At 38.2% G+C, this 13,828-nt stretch overlaps 1 protein-coding gene across 1 annotated transcript in view; it reads right to left on the bottom strand.

The window, feature by feature from the left end:
* GRK7 (G protein-coupled receptor kinase 7) overlaps positions 1-13,828 on the bottom strand; it is a 108,418-nt gene that overhangs the window by 59,436 nt on the left and 35,154 nt on the right. The window contains exon 2 of the mRNA XM_082248913.1: positions 4,359-4,796. Within this exon, the coding sequence (XP_082105039.1) occupies positions 4,359-4,796 (438 nt within the window). The remainder of the gene's footprint in view (positions 1-4,358; positions 4,797-13,828) is intronic.

The following is a 13,828-nucleotide window of genomic DNA, read 5'->3' as shown; positions in this document are numbered from 1 at the left end:
AATAACAAAATAAAAACAAAAAACTACTGACACTGTCCACTGATCTACTGACACCGTCCTCTGCTCTACTATGCTTGTGTGTTTGAGCTTAGGGGTGCACACCCTAATGTAACAGGCTGCGCACACCTATGATGATAGCAGTGACTATGCTTGTTCTGACATTAGCTTTTGTCAAGAGAGGCACTTTTATATTGGCAATTTACCAAGGAACTCACTTTTGAACAGAGTGTCCCTCAGGACTAAGGCAACAGTAAAGTCTAATACGCATACAATTATGATCTTATTGATATCTGGCACAGCGTATTTTGGCTAGATCTTTTCACAAAAAAAGACATTACAATGCTCTGTTGCCAAGTATAGTAATGTTGGAGCAATTAGTAAACATTTGAGAGAGAAGCTATTACTGAAAAAGAACACTAGGGATCAATACTCTGCAAACTACAGAGTTTAAATGAGGATGAATATTGTTTGAGCCAATATTGCTCATACATCTAAAATGCTGAACAGAGCCTAAGACTGTATCTCCCCCGTTGGTAACAGTGTTTAATACTGTCTATTTAAAGTAGAACTAAAGGCAAAACATCTTTTCATATTGGATAGAGGGTAAATCTCCCTAAAAAGGGGAAGAGACAACAAGAAATACATGACAGACGTTCTAATCCCTCTCCACTCTGTCCAATACTAGAAAACATGCCTTTAGTTACATAGTTAGTCAGTTTGAAAAAATACACAAGTATAAAAAACAGTAAAGAAAACCCAACCATACAGTCCCATATACACAATCCTATACCTGCAGTTGATCCAGAGAAAGGCGAAAAACCTCAACAAAGCACTATCCAATTTGCTACAGCAGTGGAAAAAATTCCTTCCTGATCCCCCGAGAGGCAATCGGATATTTCCTGGATCAACTTTACCTATAAATATTAGTACTGTATCCATTTATATCCTAGGAAAGAATCCAGGCCTTTTTTAAAGTAATCTAGTGAGCTAGCCAGAACCACCTCTGGAGGGAGTCTATTCCACATTTTCTTAAAGTGAAGAAACCTTTCCGTGTTTGGAGACAAAATCTCTTTTCCTCTAGATGCCCCCTTGTCCTCTGTGTTGACTGAACTAAAGTGAATAACTCAACACCAAGTTTACTATATGGACCCCTTTTGTATTTATACATGTTGATCATATATCCCCCCCTGAATCTCCTCTTCTCAAGAGAGAATAAATTCAGTTCCTCTAATCTTTCCTCATAGCTGAGCTCCCCCATGCCTCTTATCAGTTTGGTTGCCCTTCTCTGCACTTTCTCCAGTTCCCCGATATCCTTTTTAAGAACTGGTGCCCAAAACTGAACTGCATATTTCAGATGAGGTCTTACTAATGATTTGTACAGGGGCAAAATTATATCTCTCTCTCTGGAGTCCATGCATCTCTTAATACAAGAAAGGACTTTGCTCGCTTTGGAAACCGCAGCTTGGCATTGCATGCTATTATTAAGCTTATGATCTACTAGAACACCCAGATCCTTCTCTGCTATGGATTTCCCCCGTATGTATGATGCATGCATATTCTTAGCTCCCAAGTGCATATTTTACATTTATCAGCATTGAGTTATACTTTATTAGAAGGGGAAGAGGAGAAAGAGGCACCAAGCCAGCAATGGTTTAGCAGTTTTTTCAACAGTGTATGTTAAAGTACAATAAAATTGCACTCACAAAAGTATCTTAAAACAGGGATATAACAAGCTCCATGTGGAGCTGCCAGTGCATAGTCCAGTCCTCACAGAGACCGCTGAGATGATAGGAGAACTGTGGAAGCCAGGGGCCTGGGCAAACCCCCAGAGAACCTTCCCTAGGATCATAAGCTTAATAATAGCATGCAATGCCAAGCTGCGGTTTCCAAAGCGAGCAAAGTCCTTTCTTGTATTAAGAGATGCATGGACTCCAGAGAGAGGAGGAGACTTAAGAAAGTAGCTGTCAAAGCAACGATCAGATGTCACAGACACTGTAGCCAATCAGGAATGCGTTTCGAGGCCGAACTATGCCTCCTTTGTAAGCCTGTTAAATTTTTATTTGCATTTTAACATACAATGTTGAATACATCTTGCTACACCATTGGCTGCTTGGCACCTCTTTCTCCTCTTCCCCTTCTATTAAAGTTTAACTTAATGTTGATAAATGTAAAGTTATGCACTTGGGAGCTAAGAATATACATGTATCATACATACTGGGGAAATTCCCCTGTTGCAGCTTTCAGGGTTCCCAGCCCATCCAAAGAGACAGCCTAACTCCAGCCAGCTGTGTCAGCAAGAGACTATTCACTAATTGATTATAGCCCAGACCTCTGGGGTTACATATGTCTGTATATACTGTACATGCATTTATCTCTGTCATGTTATATCATTGCTTATCAGCATTATTTGAGATGTACCTACTATTATCTGATGTTGATATAGTCCATCATGCACCATTCAATTTCTTAAGAGCATCCCGTGATTGTTACAAGTGTAGCTTTAATATCAGAAGAAGTGGCACTGATAGAAAAATTATCAACTATTATGACACAATGAGGTTAGTCTAAGAAAAACATAGCTTTGGAAAGTTTTTCTAACTTTTCTCTACAAGCAGTGAGCTGCATTTTTATCGTCCTGCTTTTTCAGGGGGGAAAAATATTTATGCTTGTCTATGGCTTTGACATGGAGTGGATTTCAGGGCAGTACTATTTACAATGTGTTTCCATTAGGGGCAGGTTAGGTGCTGATCTGGTGGAGCCTATACATTGTTACCCGATTGGCCCAGTCAGGCCCCAGTCCACCTAAAGAGCTGTGACCCCTACTAACCATTATTGCGTGGTTATAAAGCTAACTTCCCTACTGGTTCTTGTACCTTTCTATCCTATCTATTTTTTCATGGCCTGTTGCTTTTCTTTTTTTACTATCAAAATCTGCTTTCCAGTCTTAAATAATTTATTTTCCTATCACCTGAATACATCCAGAGTTAATTGCAATATGGGCATTAATTGATTATACTCTCATTTAAATCTCACTTTCAGTCAGTACTACTCTTCTGTCATTTCCAACATCATAACATTTTGTGCATCCGTTTCTGTCAATGCATTACACAACTAATATGCTAGAACATGTCTTCATTCTATTATGGTTTAAACAGGGCTTTTTTTCTCACAAAATAGGTGCAGGAACCCCTTTCCAAGTCACCCGTTTTCTTGGACCCTACCCACCATTCCATGGTTTACCCCCTACCTACCTCCCAGTACTGCCCTTTTAGAGAATACAGAACCAAGTATCATTTAGTGGTGTTATGTAATTATTTGGGAATATGGTAATGATAACAAGAAAAGCAGTAAAATAGATTCCCTGTAGGCAACAACAATATAGCCCCTCGCCAGCAACAATAGATTCCTCTAACAACAATGGACCACCCGCAACAAACATTGTAAGTCTACCAATGAACAGACTGGCACCACATCTAATTTTGCTGAATCTTGTTGCCCCACCAAATTCTGTTCTAGCTTCTCTAATGCTTCTCTACTCTGTCAGTCCCTCCGCTGGCTGCCATTTACAAGAAGAACTTCTGACTTTGTCCTACAAGGCTCTCTCCATTCTAGCTCTTCCATACTCTTTTGCTAATTTTCAGATAGTATACCAAAGTTAATCTCCACTCTCCATTTTCATAATTTCATTACAGTCTCCAAGTCTTCTAAGAATCCTGTCTACTTTTCTTGAATTCCTTCCACATGTCACTCAAGACTCTGTAATCCTTTAAACCTCTTAAAACTCATATCTTCAGACAAGTGAGCTAAGTCTCTTCATTGTAGGGCTCTGTTTCCTCCTCCGCAATCTGACAAGAGGGTATAACTGTACTTATTAATGCTTCTGATGACCCATTCTGAGAATAGCTATTAGCAGCCTCCCAACACATAGGAAAAGTGTGAGGATCTCTGTGCCCACAAAAAAAGGCAGCAATACAGGTGCAGCGTTATTATATTATCATGCTAATGTAGTCCTCTCTAATCATGTAGTCATCTCACGTCTAGGTCTGCCACTCCAAAGGTACTCTCCTGCAAATATCAGTATTATGTAACAGAAAATAAACAGTTAACAGTTCCAAAGTAGTACCAGCAGAGGTGTTCTAGCATAAATGTCTCATATATTATGTAAACTGGCAGCTGAGTAGTTCTCAAATGGTTAATTAGCAAAATCTTCTTACCATCTGCCTTTAAAATTAAATAGCTACATAAGGTCTTTAGCGAAGGCCAAATCCAAAGGAATTAAGACTTGCTCTTATAATACGAAGGAAAAAAGATCTTCATCGGGAACGGCATGTCAGTAGCTAGAGAAAATTGTTACCTACCCTGGTAGAGATGGGTTGTCCTTCCTTCACCTTAACAGCAAGTCCCAAGTCAGAAAGACGACAGTTGCCATTGTCATCTAAAAGAACATTTTCTGGCTTCATGTCCCGATATAGGATATTCAGAGAGTGAAGGTGCAGGATGCCACAGCAAATCTGGGCTGAATAAAATATCACCCGCTTAATATCTAGTCCTTTCTCTCCCACATTGTAGATGTGATATTTGAGGTCTCCACCATTCATAATGGTCATCACTAGGCACAAGTGAGTTTTAGTCTCATATGCATAGGCCAAAGAGACAATAAAAGGGCTGTGAACCTTCTCTAGGATCTCCTTCTCCAGCAAGGCCATTTTCTCTCCGTTTTTCTTCTTGAGACGCTTCTTGTCCAGTTTTTTACAAGCATACATCTGACCTGTGTTCTTCACTTGTATAGCACACACCTGCAAACACACAAAAACAATGTTTGAAGGGCTTCAAATATAAATAAGAAAAATATCTATCTATCTATCTATCTATCTATCTATCTATCTATCTATCTATCTATCTATCTATCTATCTATCTATCTATCTATCTATCTATCTATCTATCTATCTATCTATCTATCTATCTATCGTATATACCAGCCTTTCTCAACCAGGGCTAGGAGCATACTTAGATCTTACCCTCAATGTAAAGGGGTACTTTTCCAGTAACCACAAATGTAAGAGGGCATTTCTCCAATGACTGTCAATGACCATCACAGTAATTTTACATATTACCTGCACCATACTGCTTATTAATAATGGTATAGGCCTGTGAAAAACATAGTGTTAGCATAGATACTAGGTAAAGCTCTTGTTCTTAGCCAGGCTACTTGCATTCAAATCTTCAGTACCGCCAACGCATAACACACAGCCCATAACACATAATTTATCCTTTCTGCAATGTTTGTGGTCACCTACCTATTCTTGTGTTAAGTGTAGGTGTAAATTTTACTCTTATCCAGTATGACTTCTATGGTTCCTGACGACATATGAGGCCCAACACCAATAAAAGTATCTCTAATAAGTGGCAAAAATACCACTGAGCAAGATTCACCAAGCTGAACAGACCTAAATTTTGGTAATTCCCATTATGAGTGGGGCCAACAGAAGGCTACCTATGCACAGGAATGGCATGTGAAAGCTATCAATAATACATATCATGATCAGAATTGAAACAAATTCTATTGAGTTTTTGTGCATAAAAAAGAGTTTGGACTGGGAACACCAATTTTCCAGCACAGTTTTGTTCTTTGATTCTGTTTCTTGCCATATTTTTCCACTCTCTGTCCCACGTGCACCAGTCATCTGCCTTGCCAACAAAACAAATCCACGTCCACATCCAGCACCTACCGAGTTACTAATTTGTCAGGACCATCTCACATGTGCACTATAGTACTGAGAGCCATCTCTCCACTTTTCTTTTGATTATGACAAGTCTGATCTTATCCTTTGGGTCCCCTGCGCACATCAAAGGCTTCACACAGCTACATTGGTACCTGCAGATCACTCAGAATGATATGTTTTTGTAGTAGATATAACATATGGATCTCCTGCAATGCCCAGATTGCAGGGCAAAGGTGTTTTGTGATCTAAAGTGAATTTACATACACACTTTCTGAAGCCAGTATTGGTATGTAGTTAATTATGTACATTTTTATACTGTACTAAACCAAGGTGAGGAACATCAAATGCAGAGTTAAGCTTTAACAATTCTGTAGCAGTGCTTTTTTTTTTTTTGCAATATAAATAAAGCTAATCTACTTTGTGGTAGCTGTATTTTTCAGCTGGGCCTGTTACGTGCCACTTGGCCTTTGAAACAGCCCCTTGTCTCTTCCTTGCCTACATATCCTTATTTTCAAGAAATTATTTAGCATGGCCACTGGAGTCCTTACAGGTTCTTCAAGCGATATTAAAACCAAAATCAAAAATGTATTATATCGCTAACCAATCCTTAAATGTAGTAGCTGCATCTTTTTTTTGTTTTGATTTTCTAGCCTTATTTTCACTTGGTGATCCAACCTGTAACACACTTCCTGTCTTAGGCTAGGTTCACACTTATGTGATTCCCTGTGGCAGCATTTGCATGGGCACAACAGCCCATTCTTTTGAAAGGGCTGCTGTACCTGCAGGAAATGAAGGGAAAAGGTCCCTGAACCTTTTCTAAAACCACAGCCACATGAAAACTGCATGGTAACTATGTGTTCTTGCGCACGGGAAAACGTGTTGCATTTTCCGTATGCTGAACAGCAGCACACTATTGCTACAGTTGCTTGATCGCTTGCGATTTACACACCTTCTTGCACCCGCAATAGTGTGAATCTAGCCTTAAGCAAATAGAGCAACAGTTTTAAGATAAAGGTTTTACATAAATAAATGAAAGCTGTACATTCTAAGCACCCATGTCAGTGGTAAATGGTTTGTCTTAACCCTCCAACTGCAACTTTTAGTAAAAATTGGTAAGCTGCAATATAGTATATTTTTGGTTTCATATTTATTACTGTTTAAATTGTCTTGTCTCATTGTAACTTGATCATTTGCTCAGTCTAATAGTTTCTTGTGGGCCCTAAAAAAAGAATAATGTTTTAAAGGGAATCATAAGATTTATTAAATCAAACACATTTCAGTTGGCATTAAATCTGCCACTGCAGTCACAATTACTTTTCTCATTTAGAAATGTGTTCTTTCAAATTTAGGTGAAGCTTAACCTTTCTCAAACTATTTTCTGATTAACAAAGCCTTCAGAAATGAACTGGCTGCTGAGAAAGCCAGGGAACTTGTATTTCCAGAAGAAGGTCAGCAATGTGTATGCAGCTTCCATCTACTTTCTCCACTGCAGGTAGCGCTCGACCATAGTGGCTTTGCAGATAGAGGGGAAGTCAAGAGGAACATAGTTCCTATATGGATTCCTGGGTCACTAGAGAAGCTGTGTGATTGGATGCTGCCACCCATGTGACTCAGACAGCCATCTTTGGTCAGGCAGAGCCTATTTTAGACCCTGGCTCCCAGGCTTGGTGCGTATTCTGCATGTAGGTAGTGTAGGGACAGGTCACCCGTCTGACAGGGAAAGCAATAGCAGTAGGGAGAGGCTCCTGATGAGTAGGTAAAAAGAAAGGACACACTATCCTTACTGGAAGCTTCCTCTTTGGGCGCAGACTGGCCAGGCTGCATTCTATCCATCAAGATAGATGATGTAGGAGCATCCAAGACCTGCTGCTACCCTATTTTGTGCATCCTGAGAGTGCACCCAGTTGGGTTTTCTCCCTGCCGGTTAATTGTGTTGTTTGGAATTTTTACAGTTTTTGCATTTGGTCTCCAAGTGTTTACTGCCGCTGTACCATGCTGTACCTCCCCAATAATGGTAGAATTCAAATTTTTGCCAGTACAGATTTTCTTTCAAATTAACATACCACTGGATGCTCTGCTATGGCTAACGAAGCAAACACCTAATTTTCTAGGATCTGCAATTGTAAAAAACTGCAAAAAAGGCTCCTTGCTCTCTGTATGGAGCAAGTACTGTATTCACTCTGCAGAGGTCCAACTGTTAGTCAGAATTAGAGCACTCTAATCAGCAAAGTTCATGCTCCCTGGTGATTGGAGAGCTCTAGCAGTCACTCAGCAGGGGTGTTTGAGATCTCTGCAAAGAGGCCACTGTTTTCACAAAGAGACAGTCCTGACAGTGGAGAGGCTTTTCTAGGCTGTGTCTACTTTCAAAAGAACACAAACTGTAACACTTTGAACCCCTTTTTTCTTATGCACTTGGGATGCATTTAGTTAACTTAAACTGAAGGTTAAAGAGGAACTGCACGGCATCTGGGCACCACAAACCAAAAACGCTATTTCATTAATTTTTAGTATTTAAAACAATCTCCTCCATCCATGCTTTATTTTGCTGAGAAATCATTTTGAAAAATGCTCCCTGGCATTTTTGGCAGTGGCCATTTTTAGTAAGGGCAGATGATTCATGTATCATTTATTTCGTGGAATCCGTCTTAGGCATTGGCTGAGCTGAGAACCCTCCCTCCCCTCCTCAGGATTCCTGGGATGTATGACATCATTGGCGAGGCATGGAAACCAGGAAGTAATTGAAGAAATGCAAAAAAATAAAAGTGTAAAACAAGTAAATATGATATACAGTACTTTCCTATTTATTTAATAATGCTAGCAGCATAAGGGTTAGAACTAGTCCATGTTGATTGAGAGAGTGAAGTTCCAATTTAAGTTTAGTTTTAAGATCTCAACTTGTGCTAACTATTTATTCCTTTATATATTTTGAGGAATTGAAGGACCATTATGGTATAGATAATACGTTTTTCTTTAAAAAATGTTTATTGTTGTTCCACCTAGTCCTACGAGTGCAGTTTGGGACCCTGGAGCTTTTGGAAACTCGACTAGTGGAGCTACTAACTTACTCAGACATCACTAAGTTAGTTACTACTATCCACAACCATCTTCAATTGACCGGGCTAACACTTTCCAGGTTTTCCATCAGAAATGGCTTGTGTTGGTACCCAGTCTTCCTGAAGAAGATTGGGATGAAGCCACTGAAATTTGTTTACAAAATATTATTATCACGGCTGATAGGCTTATTCAATTTAAATTCATCCATCACCTTCATTATACCCCAGCCAAACTGGCTCGCATGGGGTTTGGGTCTGCTGCTGCTTAACCCTGCGGTGGACTCGGGACTGTGGACCTCTTCCACATGTTTGGGTTTGCCCACTGTTTTTTTTGTAATTGTATATTTATTGGGTTTTACAAAGGAAATACAAAGAAATAAAAGATAACCGGTATATAACAGTATCAGATATTTAAAATGTGAATAACTGGAAAACCAAGTATAAAAGACATGAGAACAGTAAAGAGGTTTATAAATTTGGATAAAGGACAACAAAGAGCAAGCTCCGTGTATGTGAGGAGAATATCACCTAGAGCTATTGTTGCTCAATGATTAGGCCATGTGAAAACTACTCAGAAGTAATAAATATGCTGTAAATGACACAAAAAAGGGGGGGGAGTGAGGCCACACCAGGGTATAGGGAGATATAACAGATATGTGCATAGGTAATCAAAAACAGTAAGGGTTAAAGAGGAAAGGTAGATAATCGGGGGATTGAGGGGCTGACTCCAAATTAAACTGAGAACCGTCAGACAAATCCAAAACTTTTTAAAATATTGGATAAAGAATCATGTACAGCTGCCATTAAGAGTTCCATTCTATATATCCGGGCTATGGTTTGTAACAGTTGGAGGTGTGTGGGAGGATTAGGAGACAATCAGCAAAGAGGTAAAACCCTTTTTGCAGCTAGTAAGATAAATGCAACTAATCTTTTGGCGTACTTGGAGATACAAAGAGCAGGGAGACCCAATCGGAAATGGACTGGGTCTAGGGGGAAATCGGTCCCAAAGAGGTTCTGAAGGAGAGACTGTACCGAGTCCCATAAAGATCAAATCGTGGAACAATCCCGTTTGCCCACTGTTATTGGAGGGACCTGTTTTCTGTCTTTAAAACTACTCTTCATTTCCAGTCCCTCAGGCCCCTAGGACTCTTAGGGATTTTCAATTACTGTATATACCTCAAACTCCTGCTCGTATCCTGATCTGTCTGCTTTTATTGTATGCACATAAACTAATCCTATTACATTGGAAAAAGCGCTGTCACCATTCATTCAACAGTTTTTTGGCTTGGTAAATGTTGATTTACCTAAGTTTAAATTAAACTACAAGAGTCGGGCTTTCCCTAAGATGTTTACCAAAGTCTGGCAGCCCTGGCTTGCCATCTCGGAGTCCTTTTTTGGGGGGAAAGGAGGAGGGGTATCCGCGCTAAGGAATAGGAATAGCAGGGGAGGAGGAAAGAATATATAGAGAGTTGGCTGCAGCCCACTTCAAGATATAACCCTCAAGGGGATATACAGTAAATGTGTAAACAGGGGGGGGGGGGGTGAAGTGATGGCGCTGCCAGTAATGGTGTCTGATAAACTGGTATACTTAAGATTGTGTGGTATCAGTAATTCAATAAATACCAGTCAATGTCCTCTGGCTGTGTGTGGTCCAGTAGTCTCAGACCAATGCTTTCCTATATGTCATATAAATAAAGATAAAAATCTGAGGTGCAAATAAAATGACCATAAATCAAGGAAACATCTACACGTGTATCACAAATAGCTTAAGTGCAAATAAGGTGGTCATATATTCGAGGAACTCTCCTTACTTATATCACATATACGTAAAATATATAATGTGCAATATACGACCAGTGAAAATAAAAATGAATAGAATATATATATTAAAAATCTAAAGTGCTGAGTGGCAGTGATAAGAAAAATAATTTATTTCCCTCCATTACAATCTAGAGAACCATCAACCCATTACAAAGGTGCAGTCCATTGGACCAAAGACCACCATAAATAATACATAAGAAATGAAGACCATTGAGATACAGCGGTTTCCCCCCAAAAAAGTGTAAACAGGGGGGGGGGGGGGGATGGTGAAGTGATGGCACTGCCAGTAATGGTGTCTGATAAACTGGTATACCTAAGATTGTGTGGTATCAGTAATTCAATAAATACCAGTCAATGTCCTCTGGCTGTGTGTGGTCCAGTAGTCTCAGACCAATGCTTTCCTAGATGTCATATAAATAAAGATAAAAATCTCAGGTGCAAATAAAATGACCATAAATCAAGGAAACATCTACACGTGTATCACATAAATAGCTTAAGTGCAAATAAGGTGGTCATATATTCGAGGAACTCTCCTTACTTATATCACATATACGTAAAATATATAATGTGCAATATACGACCAGTGAAAATAAAAATGAATAGAATATATATATTAAAAATCTAAAGTGCTGAGTGGTAGTGATAAAAAAATATATAAAAAATAATTTTGAACAATCCTGAATAAATTGATCAATAATTAATAATAAAGTGAAGGATCAGTGTGCACAGATCCCGACTTATAAAGTGCAAAAAACTGGTACGTAAGAATTATGGTGATGGTGGCAGTGTGCAGCCAAAAATAGTGGTCGGGATTCCTAGAACTGTGCTAACCCACAAACTAGTGGTTCCAATATACAGGTGCAAAGTCAATAAGTGATGTGGTAACTATTAAAAATTAAGTGTGGAGGACTCCTTAAAAAGATGCAAAAAAATTACAAAAAATGCAAGACATAAAAATTAAAAATAAAAATATAAAATTATACTGTATATATAAAAAAATTTTTATTTTTATTTTTTATGTCTTGCATTTTTTGTAATTTTTTTGCATCTTTTTAAGGAGTCCTCCACACTTAATTTTTAATAGTTACCACATCACTTATTGACTTTGCACCTGTATATTGGAACCACTAGTTTGTGGGTTAGCACAGTTCTAGGAATCCGACCACTATTTTTGGCTGCACACTGCCACCATCACCATAATTCTTACGTACCAGTTTTTTGCACTTTATAAGTCGGGATCTGTGCACACTGATCCTTCACTTTATTATTAATTATTGATCAATTTATTCAGGATTGTTCAAAATTATTTTTTATATATTTTTTTATCACTACCACTCAGCACTTTAGATTTTTAATATATATATTCTATTCATTTTTATTTTCACTGGTCGTATATTGCACATTATATATTTTACGTATATGTGATATAAGTAAGGAGAGTTCCTCGAATATATGACCACCTTATTTGCACTTAAGCTATTTATGTGATACACGTGTAGATGTTTCCTTGATTTATGGTCATTTTATTTGCACCTGAGATTTTTATCTTTATTTATATGACATATAGGAAAGCATTGGTCTGAGACTACTGGACCACACACAGCCAGAGGACATTGACTGGTATTTATTGAATTACTGATACCAACACAATCTTAAGTATACCAGTTTATCAGACACCATTACTGGCAGTGCCATCACTTCACCATCCCCCCCCCCCCTGTTTACACATTTACTGTATATCCCCTTGAGGGTTATATCTTGAAGTGGGCTGCAGCCAACTCTCTATATATTCTTTCCTCCTCCCCTGCTATTCCTATTCCTTAGCGCTGATACCCCTCCTCTCTTCCCCCCAAAAAAGGACTCCGAGATGTCAAATCTTAAGTATACCAGTTTATCAGACACCATTACTGGCAGTGCCATCACTTCACCCCCCCCCCCCCATTTACACTTTTTTTGGGGGAAACCTCTGTATCTCAATGGTCTTCATTTCTTATGTATTATTTATGGTGGTCTTTGGTCCAATGGACTGCACCTTTGTAATTGGTTGATGGTTCTCTAGATTGTAATGGAGGGAAATAGCGGCGCTGGTATGAGTGCGTTTGAGTGTGTGTTTTGTTTGATGTCACTTATGGATTCCTTATATTGACTTATATTTCTTACTGGGCACTGTGTAATCCACGTGACCTGTATTACTTTGGTACCTTTGGGTATAGTATCCATGGTTGTTATCTATAACTTTTTCTATTTTTGTCATAATTCTTTTTGTTTGTATATGCAAAATCCTAAATAAACACCTCTTAAAAAAAATCCTCAGTCCTTCCTAAACAGAAAAAAAAAACCTTTGCGGGGAAATATTTTCCATGAAAATAATAAATTACTCTTTATAGTAATCCTAGTACTTTATATACATTATATATACTTTATATACATTATCCATTGCTGATGTTCTTTGGCAACTTTCCTATTGGTAAATAAATATTACTTAAAATAACATCTACAGTATAATATACAGCTCTGTGATGCTGTATGGTAGATTTATTTAAAATCTTGAAAGACTGGCTAAACAAACCTGCTATTAAAACTAACAAAGCAGTAGATCACACTCTCATTTCAGTATAAAACAGACATATATACAGTACTGCGTATATACAGATAGTTACTGTACTACCTAAAAAAAGTTAAAACTATCCAAACCAGTGTTAAAGAATCCTTTCATAGGTTCTAACATTTTACAATTTTTCGTTATGAAATTTTACCTGTAAAAAGATAACTGACAAGTTGTTGGATAGTGGCTAGTCAAGTCCTCTAGATACTAGAGTTATATCTCCAATCTTTAATAATAAAGCTATTTCTGCATATATTCATACTGAAAAATACATTGAACTACTCAATATCTGTCATAGATTAAATGAATGACTGTTTGATTTTACTGATTTCACAACAGAAAAGATTATGAAGGTCTAAATTACCTTTTGGATCTTGATCCAGTCATGAGCTGGTCATATATGTATTTATGATTTTTTTCGGGATTATGTTATTTTACCCATTTTTTTAAGGCAATACCACAGCCTTTCCTCTTATGAAACTACTTTATATGGTGGACCTCTTGGTCCTCTACTTTTTCGAGTAAAATTCAGTCATCCACTTACTAATAGATGTTCTAAACTCTTCCACAGAGCTTAAATGCAAGGTCGGATCTACAGTAGCCGGTCTGATGTGGGGGTGAAGAA

Source organism: Pelophylax lessonae, assembly GCF_965119305.1.
Source record: "Pelophylax lessonae genome assembly, chromosome: 3".
Taxonomy (NCBI): domain Eukaryota; kingdom Metazoa; phylum Chordata; class Amphibia; order Anura; family Ranidae; genus Pelophylax; species Pelophylax lessonae.
The sequence above is the reverse complement of the archived record's forward strand: the minus strand, read 5'-3'. Positions and strand labels throughout refer to the sequence as shown.